This window comes from Entelurus aequoreus, linkage group LG11 (genome assembly GCF_033978785.1).
Source record: "Entelurus aequoreus isolate RoL-2023_Sb linkage group LG11, RoL_Eaeq_v1.1, whole genome shotgun sequence".
Classification (NCBI taxonomy): Eukaryota; Metazoa; Chordata; class Actinopteri; order Syngnathiformes; family Syngnathidae; genus Entelurus; species Entelurus aequoreus.
In genome coordinates, this window is record NC_084741.1 from 33,415,343 (window position 1) to 33,434,047 (window position 18,705).

Consider the following 18,705-nt stretch of genomic DNA (forward strand, 5'->3'; position numbering starts at 1 on the left):
TAGCGTGTCTGCAGCTGAAGCGGGACCCTTCTCGGTTTTCCTGGCATGACCTTTTCCCTTGGCAACCACTTCCTTCTTCCGAGTATCCAAACGGCCATCTTTGATCGCAGCAAAGAGTTGTCCCTTGCATGGAAAAACGCCGCAGAGGCTTGCTGGCTGCTCGGAGCGGCACGGAGGAGGACGCGGAGTGTTCGTTACTTCTCCCCGGACTCAAACCCCCGAACGGAACCGAAGCGGACGACCGCGTTAGCACATAAAGCGTACGTTCGTGTTTTCCCACGACTCACACACGTTGCTAACTCCCATCACAACATACGTGGGAACTACTAAACTAGCATGTTCACCTGACACTTTGCTCATTTTCAGGTAGAATCCTGCAGGTGGCGCTACGTAAACACACGCGCTTGTCATCGCTTCGTGTCTGCCATGTTTCCATTGTGTGTCTTTTTGTGTGGGACAGGATGAGGAAGAAGCAGACAGTCAAGCAGAGGAAGACGGAGGAGACATCTACTATTGTCCAGGAGTTTGCGGTGGAGAGAATAACTCGACGTAGAATCTTCAATGGAAGAGTAGAGTACTTGCTCAAGTGGAAAGGCTTCACTGAGTGAGTTGCTGTTATTTCATGTTTACATGAATGATGAGATTGCAATTAAAACGAATATATTCAGAGAGTGCAAACGCATGAACTGTACATATCTTGTATGGTATGTTTATTTTAAACAGAATGTTTAAAACAAATTAAAAAAAAAACACATTAACTGAAGGGTAATTATTAGGGATGATGTTTGATAAGAAATTATCGAGTTCGAGTCTATTATCGAATCCTCTTATCGAGTCCAGATAGGTTGTTCTATATGGAAAAAAACACAATATTTGGTTTAACAAAAGCTCACTATTATTATATAAGAAAATATTGACTGTTGTTAAACAAAGTATATTAAGTGGGATTTTTCAGAATCACTATAGGTGTATAAATAATAATATAGTGTTAAATAAAATCAGTCCCTTGGGCACAAAACTGAAAATAATACAGCTCTCCAAAAAGTGCACTTCTGCTGCTATTTGACATAACTGTTTGTTATGATGCTTTGACATTTTTGCACTTCATTTCTTTATTGAAAGACAATTCTCTGAAGAGAAAAGTTGCTTGCAAATGTGGTTACAATGCTAAACAATTTAGTTAAAGCTAAAAAAAGAAATACACTTTATTGAGTTAACATTATTAATTTATAGGGGGAAAGATGTGATGTTATGAGCTAGGGCAGGGGTCGGCAACCTTTACCACTCAAAGAGCCATTTTGGCAAGTTTCACAAATTAAAGAAAATAATGGGAGCCACAAAAAAAAATTTAAAATTTAAAATGAAAAACACTGCATACAAAAAATGCTTTGTGCTATGTTAACCAGGGGTCTCAGACACACGCACCGGCACGCACTTTGATGTGGAAATTCGATGTTAGTGCGGCCCGCGAGTTTTGAATGAATGGCGCTTGATAGCGCCATACTTGCCCATCCTCTAATTTTTTCCGGGAGACTCCCGAATATCAGGGCGTGATGGCACTGCTTTTGGCGCCCTCTACAGCCTGCCCAAACAGTGTATCTGATCGACCACATGTAGAATGCAGTTTCAGCTTGCTCATGTAAGTGACAGCAAGGCGTACTAGGTCAGCAGCCACACAGCTTACACTGACGGTATAGCCGTATAAAACAACTTTAACACTATTATGTTACAAATATGCGCCACACTTTGAACCCACACCAAAAAAGAATGACAAACACATTTCTGGAGAACATCTGCACTGTAACACAACACAACCAATACCCAGAATCCCATGCAGCCCTAACTCTTCCGCTCAACCAACGCACGGAGGGGGGGGGGTTGATGTGTGGGGGGATTTGGTGGTAGCGGGGGTGTATAATCTAGACCGGAAGAGTTAGGGCTGCTTGGGATTCTGGGTATTGGTTGTGTTGTGTTTATGTTGTGTTACGGTGGGATGTTCTCCAGAAATCTGTTTTTCATTCTTTTTTGGTGTGGGTTCACAGTGTGGCGCATATTTGTAACGTAACAGTGTTAAAGTTGTTTGATACGGCTACCGTCAGTGTAAGCTGTGTGGCTGATGAGTAAGTATGCTTTGCTGTCTCCTATGTGTGCAAGTAAAAGCTACATACAACATGTGGCCGGGCTGGCACGCAGTTTGTAAATGCAGCTGAGCCGCATCAGAGTGGTCAAAGAGCCGCATGCGGCTCCGGAGTCGCGGGTTGCCGACCCCTGAGCTAGGGTATATAACAACTACTCTACCCAGCATGCAACGGGAGTGAGGAGCATGCGCTGTAGCCCCGAAAAGTGTTGTTGCATGTCACCACCCGGCAGCTAAGAACAAGGTTATGAGCACGCTGTGAAAGTAAACGTCAAGAACTCAGCCAACACGCCTCGTCTGCATTATTTATAATTAGACAGATAACACATATACAGTGTGATTTTGTTTTGTTTACAAGGAAAGAAAAACAAAAGTTAAAAAAGGGTGATGTCATTTTTGTTGTATATATATGTATGTGCTGCGGTTGCTTTAAGAACGTTGCGACAGCTGCTGTAAAGGAGGTGCGTTGCTAGCCTGGTTGCTATGTTTCCGGTTGGTCGTAAAAGTGTTCGTCATGTGTTTGTACCCTGCTCAAATCTCTCAGTAAAGTTATTCAATGGATTATAGCTTTTTGTTTTAAACTTTATTACACTTTGGAGCGCTTTTTCCGGTCCATTGTTTTCCTGCTTTCGCTATCTGCGCCTAATGACTGAGCTACATGACGTCATTTCTTGTGATGTAACACAGAGCATTTCTGGTCGGGACGGGATTCGTTCCCATGGATTCCAATAAAGAACCAACTCTTTTTCTTCACTATAGTGGTCTCGATAACGGGTACCGGTTCTCAAAAAGGGATTTGAGTCCGAGGACTCGGTTCTTTACTTATCGAACAACCGGGAAAACCGGTTTCGAGTATCATCCTTAGTAATTATTGAATTTAATAATACATCATTATTATACCCACAAAGAGGGCATTTTATGTGCAAAATGCTTTTTTTTGTCATTAAGTTCATTATTATAGTCGTCCCTCGTTTAGCACAGTGATTAACTAGTACGTAACTCCGCAAAGAACGATTATTTTTAAAAATGAATATTTTCATAGAGCATTAAAAATCTGTTAACGGCCTTCAAAATACTTTTAAAAACAATATTAGAGCCCTTTAAACAATAAATAACACCCATATTGCACTCTTTTATGCTGATGTTGGTGTTTTCTAACGTTTGTGTACCGTATTTTCTGGACTATAAATTGCTCCGGAGTATACGTCGCACCGGCCGAAAATGCACAATAAAGAAGGAAAAAAACATATATACGTCGCACTGGAGTATAAGTCGCATTTTTGGGAGAAATTTATTTGATAAAACCCAACACCAAGAATAGACATTTGAAAGGCAATTTAAAATAAATAAAGAATAGTGAACAACAAGCTGAATAAGTGTACGTTATATGACTCATAAATAACCAACTGAGAACGTGCTTGGTATGCTAATGTAACATATTATGGTAAGAGTCATTCAAATAACTATAACGTATAAAACATGCTATACGTTTACCAAACAATCTGTCACTCCCGATCGCTAAATCCCATGAAATCTTCTTCCTCGGTGTCGCTCCTGGTATGTGCCCCGCTATCGTCCTTTCTTTCTGCTGCTCGATTGCTGTTCTCTGCAGCATATTTCACTACGTCCATCTTGTAATCTGCAGTATATGATTTCCTTTTCGGTGCCATTTTAGTTCAGTCCTTCTCAGTTTTTATAAGTTACCGCCAATGTTGATGTGATCCATTTTAATAGCTCCGGCAGTAGCGTATAGCATATAACAGTTAGCATACAGACCCACAATGCACTTCTGCCATGACCCGCCCCCGCCGAATTCTTATTGGTTGGCGTGTGAGTGACGATTGCTGATGTGTGTGTGACGATTGCAGACATTTTCTTCGTCGCTCACGCGAATGAGCTAAATAATATTATTTGATATTTTACGGTATTGTGTTAATAATTTCACACATAAGTCGCTTCAGAGTATACGTCTCACCCACGGCCAAACTATGGAAAAAACGTTGACTTATAGTCCGAAAAATACGATACATGTTTTTATGATAAAACGGTTTCGTAACTCTGAGCTAACCACTGGAAATATGGAGGCGAGTCATCCAGACATGCCCGTGTTTCTCCTTCCGTCTGTACAGACGCTCGTGAAAGCGATTGCAGCTATTTGGGATACAACACTTCTCAGATGGCAAGAGAACTTTCGAATGTCCGGGTCAACTGTGATTCTACTTACCGAAAAACTTTTGTTTCTTTGTGGAAGGAGAGACAACGAGAATGCGGGCTCCCGTGGATGTGATAAAAAAGGTAGCGCGTGCTTTGTATTACCTGGCCGTCGAGGGAAGACTACGGAAAACGGCGAATGCTTTTGGACTGGCAAAGCAGACTGTATCAGTTATTGTCCGCCATGTATGTCGCGGACTCAACGTTTAGGTCCAGAGTATATAAAGTCACCAAAAACGAATGGACAATGAAGGTGAAGGCAAAAGAGTGAGGAGTGTCCTGACCAGATGTCTAGATCCCTAGATTGATTGATGTAAAATGTTCTTTATCACATTGTTTACTTTCACGTGTCCATTAAATATTTGATTAATTTATGATGGCTCATGTGTGATTCACTACAATAGGGCCCCACAACACACTGGATTGCAGTTAAATGAAATACCACAACACTGGATATTGTTCAGATAAGTTCAATTTAATTTAAGAACTTGCACACAAAGCAACACTGGAGGTGACTATGGCATGCGCATTTTCCTCGCATGCGTACTAGGTCGCGTTGCGCCGGCGGACGAAGAGGGGGAGGGGTCTTAAACAACCATTGTGTGTGTGGACAAGGATAAGGTTAGGTAGGATATACCCTGGATAACCTTAGTGTAGAAGGGACATATGGATCAGATTATATGTTAATTAGTGTGCATTGTCCCATGCAACTAGGGATGATACTCGAAACCGGTTTTCCCGGTTGTTTGATAAGAAAAGAACCGAGTCCTCGGACTCAAATCCCTTTTTGAGAACCGGTACCCGTTATCGAGACCACTATAGTAAAGGAAAAGAGTTGATTCTTTATTCGAATCCCGTCCCGACCAGAAATGCTCCGTGGGACATCACAAGAAATGACGTCACGTAGCTCAGTCGTTAGGCGCAGATAGCAAAAGCAGGAAAACAATGGACGGGAAAAAGCGCTCCAAGGTGTAATAAAGTTCAAAACAAAAGCTATAATCCATCGAATAACTTTACTGAGAGATTTTAGCAGGGTAAAACACATGACGAACACTTTTACGACCAACCGGAAACATAGCAACCAGGCTAGCAACGCACCTCCTTTACGGCAGCTGTCGCAACGTTCTTAAAGCAACCACAGCACATACATATATATACAACACATCTCCCTTTTTGAACTTTTGTTTTTCTTTCCTTGTAAACAAAACAAAATCACACTGTATATGTGTTGTCTGTCTAATTATAAATAATGCAGACGAGGCGTGTTGGCTGAGTTCTTGACGTTTACTTTCACAGCGTGGCAACATGCAACAACACTTTTCGGGGCTACCGCGCATGCTCGTAACTCCCGTTGCATGCTGGGTAGTGTAGTTGTTATATTCTCTAGCTCATAACATTTTTGCCCCTATAAAGAAATAATGTTAACTCAATAAAGTGTATTTCTTTTTTTAGCTTTAACTTTTCATTTTTTAGCATTGTAACCACATTTGCAAACAACTTTTCTCTTCATAGAATTTTCTTTCAAAAAAGAAATAAAGTGCAAAAATGTCAAAGCATCATAACAAACAGTTATGTCAAATAGCAGCAGAAGTGCACTTTTTGGAGAGCTGTATTATTTTCAGTTTTGTTCCCAAGGGACTGATTTTATTTAACACTATATTATTATTTATACACCTATAGTGATCACGGAGACAGGTTGTTTTTGTGTTACTGTATATATTTGTTTCTCTGATAAATCCCACTTAATATACTTTGGGTAACAACAGTCAATATTTATTTATTTTATTTTATTTTTTTAGGTGGGTAACAGTCAATATTTATTTATTTATTAGATTTTATTTTTTTATTATATAATAAAAGTGAGCTTTTGTTAAACCAAATATTGTGTGTTTTTTTCCATATACAACAACATATCTGGACTCGATAAGAGAATCGATAAGGAATCGGTTCGATAAGAGGATTCGATAATAGGCTCGAACTCGATAATTCCTTATCAAACATCATCCCTACATGCAACAAATTCTAATATAGTCACCTTTACAATCGTTTGACCCAATTATGTAGCCTTGAGTGTGGTCTACTGTATTGTGCAATACTAGCCTGAAGGATCCTCCAAGCGCCATTGCTAAGGTCGGCATACGGCCATGACGTGGAAATACTTATTACATCTTGGGTAATTCCTTTAACAGTTGGCATTGCATGTCTGTGTTGTTGTTCCACATGGATCACGACAAAGATGTGTTATTGATGTCGAAAATAAAGTGCATCAAAAGAGTTCATCTCCTCTTTGGTCGGAGTGTTGCTGATAGTTTATAACAGTCTCAGGTAGTCTGAAATGCTACGGAAACTCCGATGCTACTTCTGTTCTCGTTTGACATCGCTCACGCCAAAGGCTCACTAATGAGAAGAAGTGTTATTGATGAGGCAGGAGTTGAGGATGAAGTGCATCAAAAGTCGTGCCAAAAGTTAAGTTTTAGGATTGTCGCAGTGAAGATAGAGTAGTGCCAAGATTATCCACCTATTGTTGCTGGCAGTGCAGCCCTTAACCCGGAAACAGGAAACAGAACTTGGTTTGGCAATTATCTTCACAACATCGATAAAGCATAATTTATAGAAAATTTAACAAATACTGCACTTTAATACGAACTTATTTAACATTTAATTGAGGACAAAACACGTAGCATATGCTTTAAAAAAAGGTTTGTTTTATTTATTCTATGATTTAGTGAAGTGCGATGTGGTGAGAGACGACTGTATTTTGTTGTTTACAATTTAAAGTTTATGTATCTTTTTTTATTCCTGAATGTTTCAAACAAGATGAGCACTGATGGCTACATGACTCCAGTCTTACATTAAACATTAAGAAAACGGCAACAATGTATTTTGTAAACAAAGATAGGCTCGGATAAGCGGAAGAAAATGGATGGATGGATGGATAGATAGGCTCCAGCAACCCTGCGACCCCCAACGGGACAAGCGGTAGAAAATGGATGGATGGAATATAAAATGTCATCCTCTCCAAATATATCTGTTAATAAGGAAATAATGCAAAATGTTAGTGAATAACGTTACCTGGATGTCATTTTAGACCCAAAACAGTTGGCTTTAAAAAACAAATCAAACAGATGTGCCAGACTTAAGTACAACATAAATATGTTAAAATGTATCAGTAATTCGTAAACACTGGAAGCAGCTCAAACTTATTTTAATGCAATGATTATGTCTCGTTTTTATTATTGTATAACATGATGGTCCCAGGCAAGCAAAATTACACTGAGCCCATTGGAAACCTTGCACAAACAATCGCTCAAAATCCTTGACCAAAAATCACACCGCCACCATCACTGTTTAGTTCTCCAAAAATATAGATTGTTAAATTTTGCTAACATTCAAAGATTAGCATCAATACGAATGGCCCATCGAATCCTAAATAACACTGCACCAGCGCCACTTAAGCACTTTGTCCAGTTTACATCTGCTGTGACAACTAGAAACACACAAGCCTCCACCAGAGGGCAGTGTAGCGTACCCAGATGTAAAAATCTCTTTTGCACAATCAGCCTTTTCATAGAAATAAAGCGATAAAGGAATGGAAGGACCCACAACAAACTTGAAAAGTCTAACAGATTACTCTTCTTTCACAATTGAAGTTAAAAAGTGGCTTTGGAGCAATCAAAGCTGCTCACACGGTCACTGAGGTGGACTCTATGTTTGACATGTCAACTTATTGTTGTAAGCTGTGAGGTGTGTCTGTTAAAATCATGATTGTTTTTTTACAAATGAGCATGTATTGTCGATGTGTTATGATGTAAATGAGGTTTGGTTTTAATGTATAATAAGCATGTGTCAATAAAAGGGCATTTTATGACTTTTCTTAATTTGATTACATGCTATAGTATAATTTTATTGTCATAATTTTATTGCATGTTTTTTGTATCTCTTTAATTTAGGTAGCCAGGGACTGCAGATAGAAATGAGCTATTTAGCTATAATCTGGTGCAGAACATATCTGTCTTTGAGCTTAATGTTTATGTACATTGTCCCTTCAAATAAAGACTAAAGTTATCTAGACAGTAAAAAAATCAGATATTGATGCTACAGTTTGAGGAGGAGAAGTCGTTTGGTGCCCCATGTTGCTTTACATGTCCATCCATCCATTTTTACCGCTTATCCCTACCGGGGTCGCCTTATCCCTACCGGGGTCGCGGGTGTGCTGGAGCTGTCACGCCAAATTTCTTCCCTCTACAAAAACCTTCCCTCCCCCATTTACTTCCGTGGTCATGTTTCCTCTTACGTCATTGACAGCGATCGATAGCACTTCGGCTTTGACTGCCCGTTGCTGGAAGGATACTTCGTCTTTGACAGCTGCTGGAATCTGAAGAAATCGATTATTGTTTTTTTTTTGTACATGCGCGAAACAGGACAGTCGCGTGCAGGTTAAGGACCCCCGGAAACTTTGTGATTTTATTGGACGCAGCCCCGGAAGTAAATGGGGGAGGGAAGGTTTTTGTAGAGGGAAGAAATTTGGCGTGACAGAGCCTATCTCAGCTGCATTCGGGCGGAAGGCGGGTACACCCTGGCGCAGGGCCAACACAGATAGACATGTATCAATCTTAAAACAGCCAACAACATATTACAATAAGTAAATAAAGCAGTAATATTTTCTCCTACCTTACCGTGGGAGTGGTGTGAGGCGGGTGTGCTCTTACCTTTCCCAGCTTCAACCCTGGTTTCAAGATAATGGGACTTTTTCTGCAAAATCATAAACAGAAAATAGAAACTCCTGACTTGTTTAATATTACAATTGTGATAGCATGGCCAGTGTGCAATGGACTAACTGTGCCGATAAATAATGAGGTTATTTGTCATTAGTCAAAGCACTTATGATGCACACGTTCAGGTTGCTTTGATGCCTGGGCATTATTATTGTTGTTGTGTTTATACCTGAGCATGAAAGGACATGTCCCTGTCATGTAACTGTTACCTATGATGCACTCACCTCCTCTTTGTGCGTCACGGTTACAGCGCTGACAACACGTGGGAGCCCGAGGACAACCTGGACTGTCCTGAACTGATCGAGGACTTTCTGAGGAATCATTTCTCAGGCGTTGATGAGGAAGTGGAGCAGGAGTTCGTTCTTAAAGAGGAAATGGCAGACGAGACGGAAATTGTGAGTATGTGTGGAGAGACGTGTGTTTTTGTTTTTTCCCCACATTAATCAAACAAAACATTTGCACTCGGCAGATAAAATACTCACTTTTCATTAGAGATGTCCTATAATGGCTTTTTTGCCGATATCCGATATTCTCCAACTCTTAATTACCGATTCCGATATCAACTGATACAAATATATACAGTCGTGGAATTAACACATTATTATGCCTAATTTTGTTGTGATGCATTAAACAATGTAACAAGGTTTTCCAAAATAAATCAACTCCAGTTATGGGAAAAAATGCCAACATGGCACTGCCATATTTATTATTGAAGTCACAAAGTGCATAATTTTTTTTAACATGCCTCAAAACAGCAGCCTTGGAATTTGGGACATGCTCTCCCTTAGAAAGCATGAGGAGGTTGAGGTGGGTGGGGATGGGGGGGGGGGGGGGGGGGGTTGGGGAGGGGCGGGGGGGGGGGTGTATATTGTAGCGTCCCGGAAGAGTTAGTGCTGCAAGGGGTTCTGGGTATTTGTTCTGTTGTGTTTGTTGCGTTACGGTGCGGATGTTCTCCCGAAATGTTTGTCATTCTTGTTTGGTGTGGGTTCACAGTGTGGCGCATATTTGTAACTGTGTTAAAGTTGTTTATACATCCACCCTCAGTGTGACCTGTATGGCTGTTGACCAAGTATGCATGGCATTCACTTGTGTGTGTGAAAAGCCATAGATATTATGTGACTGGGCCGGCACGCAAAGGCAGTGCCTTTAAGGTTTATTGGCGCTCTGTACTTCTCCCTACGTCCGTGTACACAGCGGCGTTTTAAAAGTCATAAATTTTACTTTTGAAACCGATACCGATAATTTTGAAACCGATACCGATAATTTCCGATATTACATTTTAAAGCATTTATCGGCCGATAATATCGGCAGTCAGATATTAGCGGACATCCCCACTTTTCATCTATCAATACTAAATTGATTAATAAGTAATAGATATTTATCATATTTGTACAAAACATCGTGTTAATATTAGGAATGTGCCGATTAATCGGCCACTGTTCAGTATTGGATGATTTTGATTAGGAAGTATATAGTTGCCATTGCTGATTAATGCATTCTAATGGCGATCACAAACACTGATGCCCTCTGACTGACAGTGTATTTCTTTTTAGTACCCCCGCTGTCAAGCTAGCAGCTAATTATCTCTCTGCATGCACAGACACTCCCCAAAGTTAATATTAATCACCTCCATTACAGCCAAATTAATTCTTCATTTCTTAGTATCTTAAGTATCATTATCATGTATTAGGAGGGTACTAAACATGTCACACACCAAAAGCAAGTAGGAGCAGGCATGCTAGCTAAGCATCTTTTTTTCCTCGCATAAAGCACTTTGTGTTGCAATTTATCTGTGCATGAATATATAAATAAAGTTTGATTAATTGATAAAATAAAGAATTTTTTTTTGGCCAAAATTAGGAAGATTATGAACCCCCTTTTAATGAAAATGTGTACATGTGACAGTATTTTTCTCTTTTGGTCCTCATGCAGTCCCCGTCACAGACTCACACTCATCACTGCGATGGTGACGGCGTGGGAGATGCAGACTCACCCGCCGACCACAGCGCTTACCCCCAGCCGGACTGCATCATCGGCTCCACTGACCGAAAAGGAGAGCTGGTATTTCTGGTGAAATGGTAACTTCCCTGCTTCCTCATTTTGACAGTTTGCATTACGGGAATTAAGAGGATTTTTTTGGGTTTTGGTTTCTCTTTCCACCAAGGCCCGCATGCTTAAAAATCAAAAACTAATTTTAATTTAGTTAGCGCTTAAAAGTCAGTTTTACATACTTAGGTCACAAAGCATATTGTTATTTGTGTTATCCAACATTACACCTTTTTGCTCCTAAGTAAAAAAAACAAAAAAAACAGCTCAATTTGATGAATCCAATTTGCCTCATGCTAGTAAAAAAAACGAGCTGCAGAAATGATCCAGTTCGTGTTTTTTTATGTGTCGTCTCACAGGAAGAACTCGGGCGACGTGGCCCTGCTGTCGGCTCATGAAGCGAGCGCCAGGTGTCCCCAAGCAGTCATTGACTTCTACGAGCAGAGGCTGACCTGGCACTGCGGCGAAGACGAGCAGTGACGTGTGCGATTGTAGGCCCAGGTGAACCTGCAGGACGTTTTACCTCCTTTGAGCGCCGTCGCTCAGCTGATGTCACTGTGGAGACGAATGCCGAATTTGTTGCGACCTGAAGCCTTTTTCTCGCCTCAACATGTAGCACACACACAATCACTGTACATAACATGTCTTTGTCGGTGGGAATTTCATATTTTAGTCCATTTTCCCTCTCACCTTATTGCTCTTCCTGTGTGCGGGTTGTTGTTTAGAGTGTTGTTGCACAATTTAGCATTAGCGTTTAGGTGGAAGAAGAATTAAATGTGTTACTTAATGAGTATATTAACATTAATTCAACAGTTTACATGCAATATACAGTAAATCCCCGCTTTTAGAGTATTTTTCACATTCTACATAAGCTCTATAACAACTTGCATAATTTGACACTTATTAAACATATTTTAAAACACTTACATGCCTAAGTGCTTGCCACTAATTGAGAATGAAAAATAACGGAGTGACTTAGAGTTACAGTACCGCCTGATCGTCAAGCTGCCGTGTCAACCACGCTTCCGTCTCGTGCGGCACTGCCCCCAGCGCCTTCTAAAGCGGCTCGCACTGGTACGCTCCTCCTTGGGATGTAGGCGTTCCTGAAATGCGGCGTTCACATAATCCATACCATTTGCCTGTTCTGATTCCAGTAAGGTTGAAATATGCTCTCGCGTAGGGCTGGGCGATATGGACCACGACAGATATCCCGGTATTTTGAGGCCGAATAGCGATATACGATATATATCGGTATCGTAAACAAAACATGCAAAGTCCTTAAAGTTGCAGAAGTGTTCTAAGTGTTGAGAGTACTCAAATTACTTTTTGTTGTAAGTAACGTAACATGTTTATTCTTATAAAGTAATTGGTTAGCTGTTACTATGTCAAAGCCGTTTTTGTTGTATTTTGTTAATTAACGTTAGGTTTATAGCCTCACACTTGTGCGCGGCAATAGATGTAGCTCAGACCTGGGCAAATTAAGGCCCGGGGGCCGCATGCGGCCAGTTAGGCTTTTCGATATGGCCCGCGGGACATTCCCAAATAATTTGTTTAGATCTTTAAGATGGAAACTGTAGCTGCCATTATGATGTGCAGTGATGTTTTCAAATGACCGTAAGTCTCGAACTATACAAAGTATTTCAGTGGTTGGAATCTGCGCTTTTGCATGATATACTAGTTACTATGGTAATCTAATTAGTTACTGTGGTCATCTAAGTCACAGCAGCTCAGACGAGGCACCAAGCAGTGTGAGTGTTTCCACAGAGTGTCAGCCTGAAATGCAGGTGTCAGGGACAGACGCGGAAGGAGATTTTTACAAGAAAGTTCTAATGGTCGGTGATAAATCAGATACATCAGGTAGTAGGGTTTTTTTTTTTTACCCTTCGCTTTCATATTTTGCTGTGTTTTGTTGCATTTTTGTTGCGTTTCGCTTGATTGTAAAATATGTGGATTGAGAGGGGGTGTGACGTTCATATGTTGTCAATCCCACATTCTTTATTTTCATTTACATTCTGGGTGTCTCATTAAGTAAAATAAATGTGAATTTCCATTCCGTTTTTGAAGGCGGTCTGTCATAACGTTTTTAGCATTCAATCAGACATTATTACAAGGTTCTGTATTAGTGTTCCTAAAAATAGATATACCGGTCCCTGAGACACATTTTTTTCTCTAAATTAGGCCGCCTGAGGCAAAATAATAGCCCAGGCCTTATGTAGCTTCTACTCGCTCACTGCGGTGAAAGTAGCTGGTTGTTCAGTTTGAAACTACTCTTCATCCACCCAGCCGCTACACTAGCTTAGTCTGCACGGGGTATGGGCAGAGGGACTTTCAAGCCGAGGAGTGGCTTAACATCTGACACACCCAGCGAGTAGCAGAGAGTCGCTAACAGAACTGAACAACATAAACAGATGATATTAATGATAAAGTCGCTGCAAGGAGAGATATGGCTTCTCAAGCAAATTGGTGTATTTGTAAATAAATCTGTAGTCACTCACCAATCGCCAAATGCAGCCGCTGACCAAAGCATTGCATCACTCGGGAGTCGAGAAGTCGGCCCCAGGAGGTGCCATATTCTTTGGAAAAGTTTGTTGTGTTGCATCATTGTGCGTCAGAGAAGCCTACGCACACAAGCAAGAAGTGGGGTTGAGCCAAAGAGGATGCCCGTCAGGCGCAGAGAAGATCAAACAGCCGTAACAAAGGCACAACAAAAGATACGGTATGGCGGTATTGTCTCAAATATATCTTTCTTTCTAGAATATGCCTGTATTAACTGTAATACCGGTATACCGCCCAGCCCTTCTCTCGCGTGAACAACCACAACTTTTGTTGACTAGGTATTAGCTTCCTGTGTGTAGTACCATGGAACCTCGATTTACGAACTTACTTATTTCTTAAACAGAGGTTATATATTAAAGTTTGTATAGTAAAGCAAATTTCTCCATAAGAAACAATAAAAATATGAATAAGTCAGAGCCGTGACAAGGCAATAGTTTCGTAAGCACTTTGAACACAAAATCAAGCGCTACGCCAAACTGTATATCAAACAAACATAACAAGGGGGTGATGGATCAACTATTTCATAACAAAATTCAAAACAATATCACGAGTGGGCAGTGTCGACAACGGTGTGGATACTTCCTGAATGTTTCAAACCAAACATCACCTGTCCCTAATTTTCTTTGGACTCATATTGACTTAGCAAAATTAGAAAAATGCTGTAAAAAAATAAGTAAAATAAAAAAGACAGAAAACAGTGCTATTGTGCTGACTGAATGAGCACCAGAGTTCACTAAACCCTCCTGCGATGAATGTGCTGCTGGGCACAAAATGGCTGCGCTGGGAGCCCATTAAAGTTTGTACAATAAAGCATATTTTTATTCGGTTCGAGGTTCTTATATCGAAAAGTACGTCCAATGAGGGGTTCCTAAATCGAGGTTCTACTGTAGTTGTAAGCAATGGCGACTGAAGTGACATCCACATTGTTGTTGCAGCTGGAACTAATGATTTTTCAAACAACGATCACTTTTATCGTCCATGTTGCTACCAAACCGGAAGAAAGGACTTTAGCAAAAGTGGGCTGTGTGATCCCGGAACGAGTCGAGGCAGAGGACAGGCAAGCATACTTGCCAACCCTCCCGATTTTCCCAGGAGACTCCCGAATTTCAGTGCCCCTCCCGAAAATCTCCCGGGGCAACCATTCTCCCAATTTCCACCCGGACAACAATATTCGGGGCGTGCCTTAAAGGCACTGCCTTTTGCGTCCTCTCTCACCTAAAACCTTCACCTCTTAACAGCCGCATGCTGTCCAGGCGTCCGCTTTTCCTCCTTATAAACAGCGTGCCGGCCCAGTCACATAATGTAGCATTGGACGGGTTTAACAAAGGTCTTTACTCCAAGATGTTAAGAGATGCTGACACGTTGAATGATCTTTAAACTGGTTTTGATGATAACGTTAATTTCAAGCACACATACTCACACACAAGTGAATGCAATGCATTCTTGGTCAACAGCCATACATGTCACACTGAGGGTGGCCGTATAAACAACTTTAACACTGTTACTAATATGTGCCACACTGTGAACCCACACCAAACAAGAATGACTAACACATTTCGGGAGAATATCCGCACCGTAACCCAACATAAACACAACAGAACAAATACCCAGAACCCCTTGCAGCACTAACTCTTCCGGGACGCTACAATAACATCTACGGCTTTTGGAGCTCAGTGCACAAGTGCACACACAATAAGAAGGAGACGAAGCAGAAGAACGAAGAAGAGACATGGCGACGACGAGTAAGAAGAAGAAATACGCTTGCAAGTTCCAAAATGATTGGAAAAAATAATTTCATTTCATCCAGGACAGCTCGAAGGGGAAGGGGTATGCTGCCTGCACCTCAACCCCGACCCCAATCTCCCGAATTCTGAGGTCTCAAGGTTGGCAAGTATGCAGGCAAGAAGGAAAAGATGGTCCATGTCGCCGCTGGCGTGAAGCTAGATTTTTTTTGGCGGTGCACGTAAAGGTCAGCCGCAGGGGGAGGAGCCAGGTGGCGTCAGTCATGCAAGATAGCATATTTCAGCCTTAACTTGTGTTGACCTCGCTGCAAGTTTTGAGGCCTGATTGGAGCCGCCGTCTTGCACCTACATCATTTTGTTACTCTGTACTGTTTGCTGTAAATGTGATGCTCTATTAACACGTATTTATACATTACTACAGACTTAGGGACATTTTCTACTGGGGAAAAAGCATGATTGGGCAAGTTTTTTTTAAATAATATATGTGAATATGTTGGGTCGCGTATGTTAAATGAGGAGCATGCAGGGTTTCACTCTAGAAGAAAAACTCTGACAGGCTTAGGGATAAGTTCATCGTATAAATTTCTGGGCACTAAATATAAGATGACCTGTCTATTTCAGACTTTTTCAAGGTAAAAAAAGTCTTGTACTGTATCAGATTACTACAGTATTATGATGTGTGTACAGGTTTTGAGTTATATTTAAAAACCCTCTTGAGGACATTTGATTTCAATTATCTTCAAAGCCAAACGGGACCTAAAAGTCTGTTTTGGAAGGTCGTAAAACGTTACTTTTTTGTTTTTTACTTTTTTGTTTTTTACTTTTTTTGCTTAAATGTCTTAAACGTCCATCTGAAATATCAATATCAAACATGTAATGTTTTTTTTTTTAGATTTTGACCTTTTTTTAAGATGGTCTGAAAGTTTTCAATTAGTAAAACAACTCATGTTATGCACATTTATACTAATTGAGAACTAACGTATGATCAAAAGGAAAAAAAACATTACATGTTTGGTATTTTCGTTTAGGACTGAAGTTGATTTGTGCAAAGAAAGTAAAAAAAAATGTACCTGAAAAATGGGGGACTTTTATGTCCTGTTTGGCTTTGAGGTATTGTTGAATAACTGACAGTGTATCATGCACCTGTGGAGGAAAAAATTATCATAAAAAAAAAATAAAGTCCATCCATCCATCCATCTTCTTCCGCTTATCCGAGGTCGGGTCGCGGGGGCAGCAGCCTAAGCAGAGAAGCCCAGACTTCCCTCTCCCCAGCCACTTCGTCCAGCTCTTTCCGGGGGATCCCGAGGCGTTCCCAGGCCAGCCGGGAGACATAGTCTTCCCAACGTGTCCTGGGTCTTCCCCGTGGCCTCCTACCGGTCGGACGTGCCCTAAACACCTCCCTAGGGAGGCGTTCGGGTGGCATCCTGATCAGATGCCCAAACCACCTCATCTGGCTCCTCCGGATGTGGAGAGGAAAATAAAGCCCTCTTATGATAAATCCTGTATAATGGAATAACAAAATTGCCAATACATTTTGCTAAAAATTCTGATTAATCATTAAAAAAAGCCCTCATGGGAAAAATCATGTGTAATATAGAGCAGACCTGGGCAAACTAAGGCCTGGGGGCCGCGCGCGGGCCGTTAAGCTTTTCAATCTGGCCCACCGGACATTAAAAATATTTTTTTTAGATCTTGAAGATGGAAAGTGTAGCTGCCATTATGATGTGCAGTGATGTTTTCAAATGACCGTCAGTCTTGAACTATACAAAGTGTTTCAATGGTTGGAATCTGTGCTTTTGCATGTTATACTAGTTACTATGGTAATCTAATTAGTTACTATGGTAATCTAATCAGTTACTATGGTCATCTAAGTCAGTGGTCCCCAACCACCGGGCCGCGGTCCGGTACCGGTCCGCACAAGAAATTTAAAAAAAAATATTTTTATTTTTTTATTAAATCAACATAAAAAACACAATATATACATTATATATCAATATAGATCAATACAGTCTGCATGCATACAGTCCGTAAGCACACATGATTGTATTTATGAAAAAAACCGGCACCCAGACACATTTTTTTTCTCTAAATTTGGCCCCAAGAGTCAAAATAATTGCCCAGACCTGATACAGAGTAACACAACAATTGCCAAAAGTTCTGCAAAAAATTACTGAAAGGACAAAAAAGTCACACTTTCTCCCCCCGGGGTAAATCTTACATTGGTGCCCCGAATACTTTTTGTGCGTCTTTTAAATGTGAAGTACTTGAGTAAATGTACTTAGTTACTGGAATGTGTTTTGTAACCTACCATGTTTTTGTTTTTTTTAAAGAAATTTACATTAAAACTGTAAAAAAAAAAAAGTATATATATATATGAGCGCTAACCAAAATAGCCATTTTATTTTCTTTGTAATTGATGCACAGTGTGTGAAAATATGTTAAATGTAGCACTTTAGAATGTGACACAGGATGTCATTATCAGTCAGTCATTCCTCACATGGAAGGGACGTATCCTGTTATGGGATGGACGCTTGACCTTTAACCTGTTAAAAACAAACCTCTTGTACTACTGATCGGCTGTTACTGTGTGTGTGTGTGGACACTGTAGAGATACGGTGATAAAATAATTATTGTGCAACCTTTACTCTTTCCTGTGTATTCTTTTCTCCGCACGTTTCCGAGCATGATCTTGAAAAAAGCTGACAAGTCATTCAGCAGCAAACGTGAGCAGTTGGACAATGGACGCTGCTATAAAGGTCATGATGGTTGTAGTTTTTGTCATTTTAGGGACAAGGTGCTTAAAAGTGTCCTACTTACAGACAGGGTGACACTTGTAACATTGCTTTTACTTTCATTTGTTCTCCCTCCGCAAGGACATGGTGTGATCTAGTGAGAAGAAAGTTGCAGATCCAGTGGCACATTGAAAGAAAACTGCACAAAGTATACTGAACAATGTGATACCGCAGGACTGGAAGGGCAAAGGGGAGGGGCCAATGGGAGTCTTGTGACATTATTTTGAAACCTTTGCTCCTTTTCTTTCTTTTTTTTATACAGTAAATAAAAGGCTCCAGCACATTGCAAAGTGCAGCACAATCCGACATGTTATTGAAACACAAAGACATAGCTGGCCAGCAAGGGAAGGAAGTGAAGGCCTGGTGAAATCAGGTAAGCGTTTACATTTGAGATATTCAGCTAAATTGTTTTAGGGCCACATTTCCAGAACGCTAAGGACCGGGGG

At 40.7% G+C, this 18,705-nt stretch overlaps 2 protein-coding genes across 4 annotated transcripts in view; both read left to right on the forward strand.

Annotated features, from left to right (window-relative positions):
• cbx3b (chromobox homolog 3b) lies at positions 1-18,628 on the forward strand. Of its 3 annotated transcripts, XM_062063027.1 has the most exons (6): positions 1-260; positions 461-604; positions 9,374-9,518; positions 11,056-11,201; positions 11,529-11,670; positions 18,522-18,628. In XM_062063027.1, exons 1-5 carry the CDS (start codon positions 46-48, stop codon positions 11,647-11,649), a joined length of 771 nt encoding a protein of 256 aa, XP_061919011.1. In that variant the 5' UTR covers positions 1-45; the 3' UTR covers positions 11,650-11,670; positions 18,522-18,628. The 3 variants fall into 3 exon arrangements, with proteins under 3 accessions (XP_061919011.1, XP_061919010.1, XP_061919012.1); XM_062063026.1 differs by lacking the exon at positions 18,522-18,628 and having other exon boundaries at positions 2-260; positions 11,529-15,520; XM_062063028.1 differs by lacking the exon at positions 18,522-18,628 and having other exon boundaries at positions 228-366; positions 11,529-15,520.
• The window catches only part of snx10b (sorting nexin 10b), a 9,606-nt gene continuing 9,422 nt past the window's right edge, over positions 18,522-18,705 (forward strand). The window contains exon 1 of the mRNA XM_062063029.1: positions 18,522-18,632. The gene's annotated coding sequence lies outside the window, so the exon portion shown is untranslated. The remainder of the gene's footprint in view (positions 18,633-18,705) is intronic.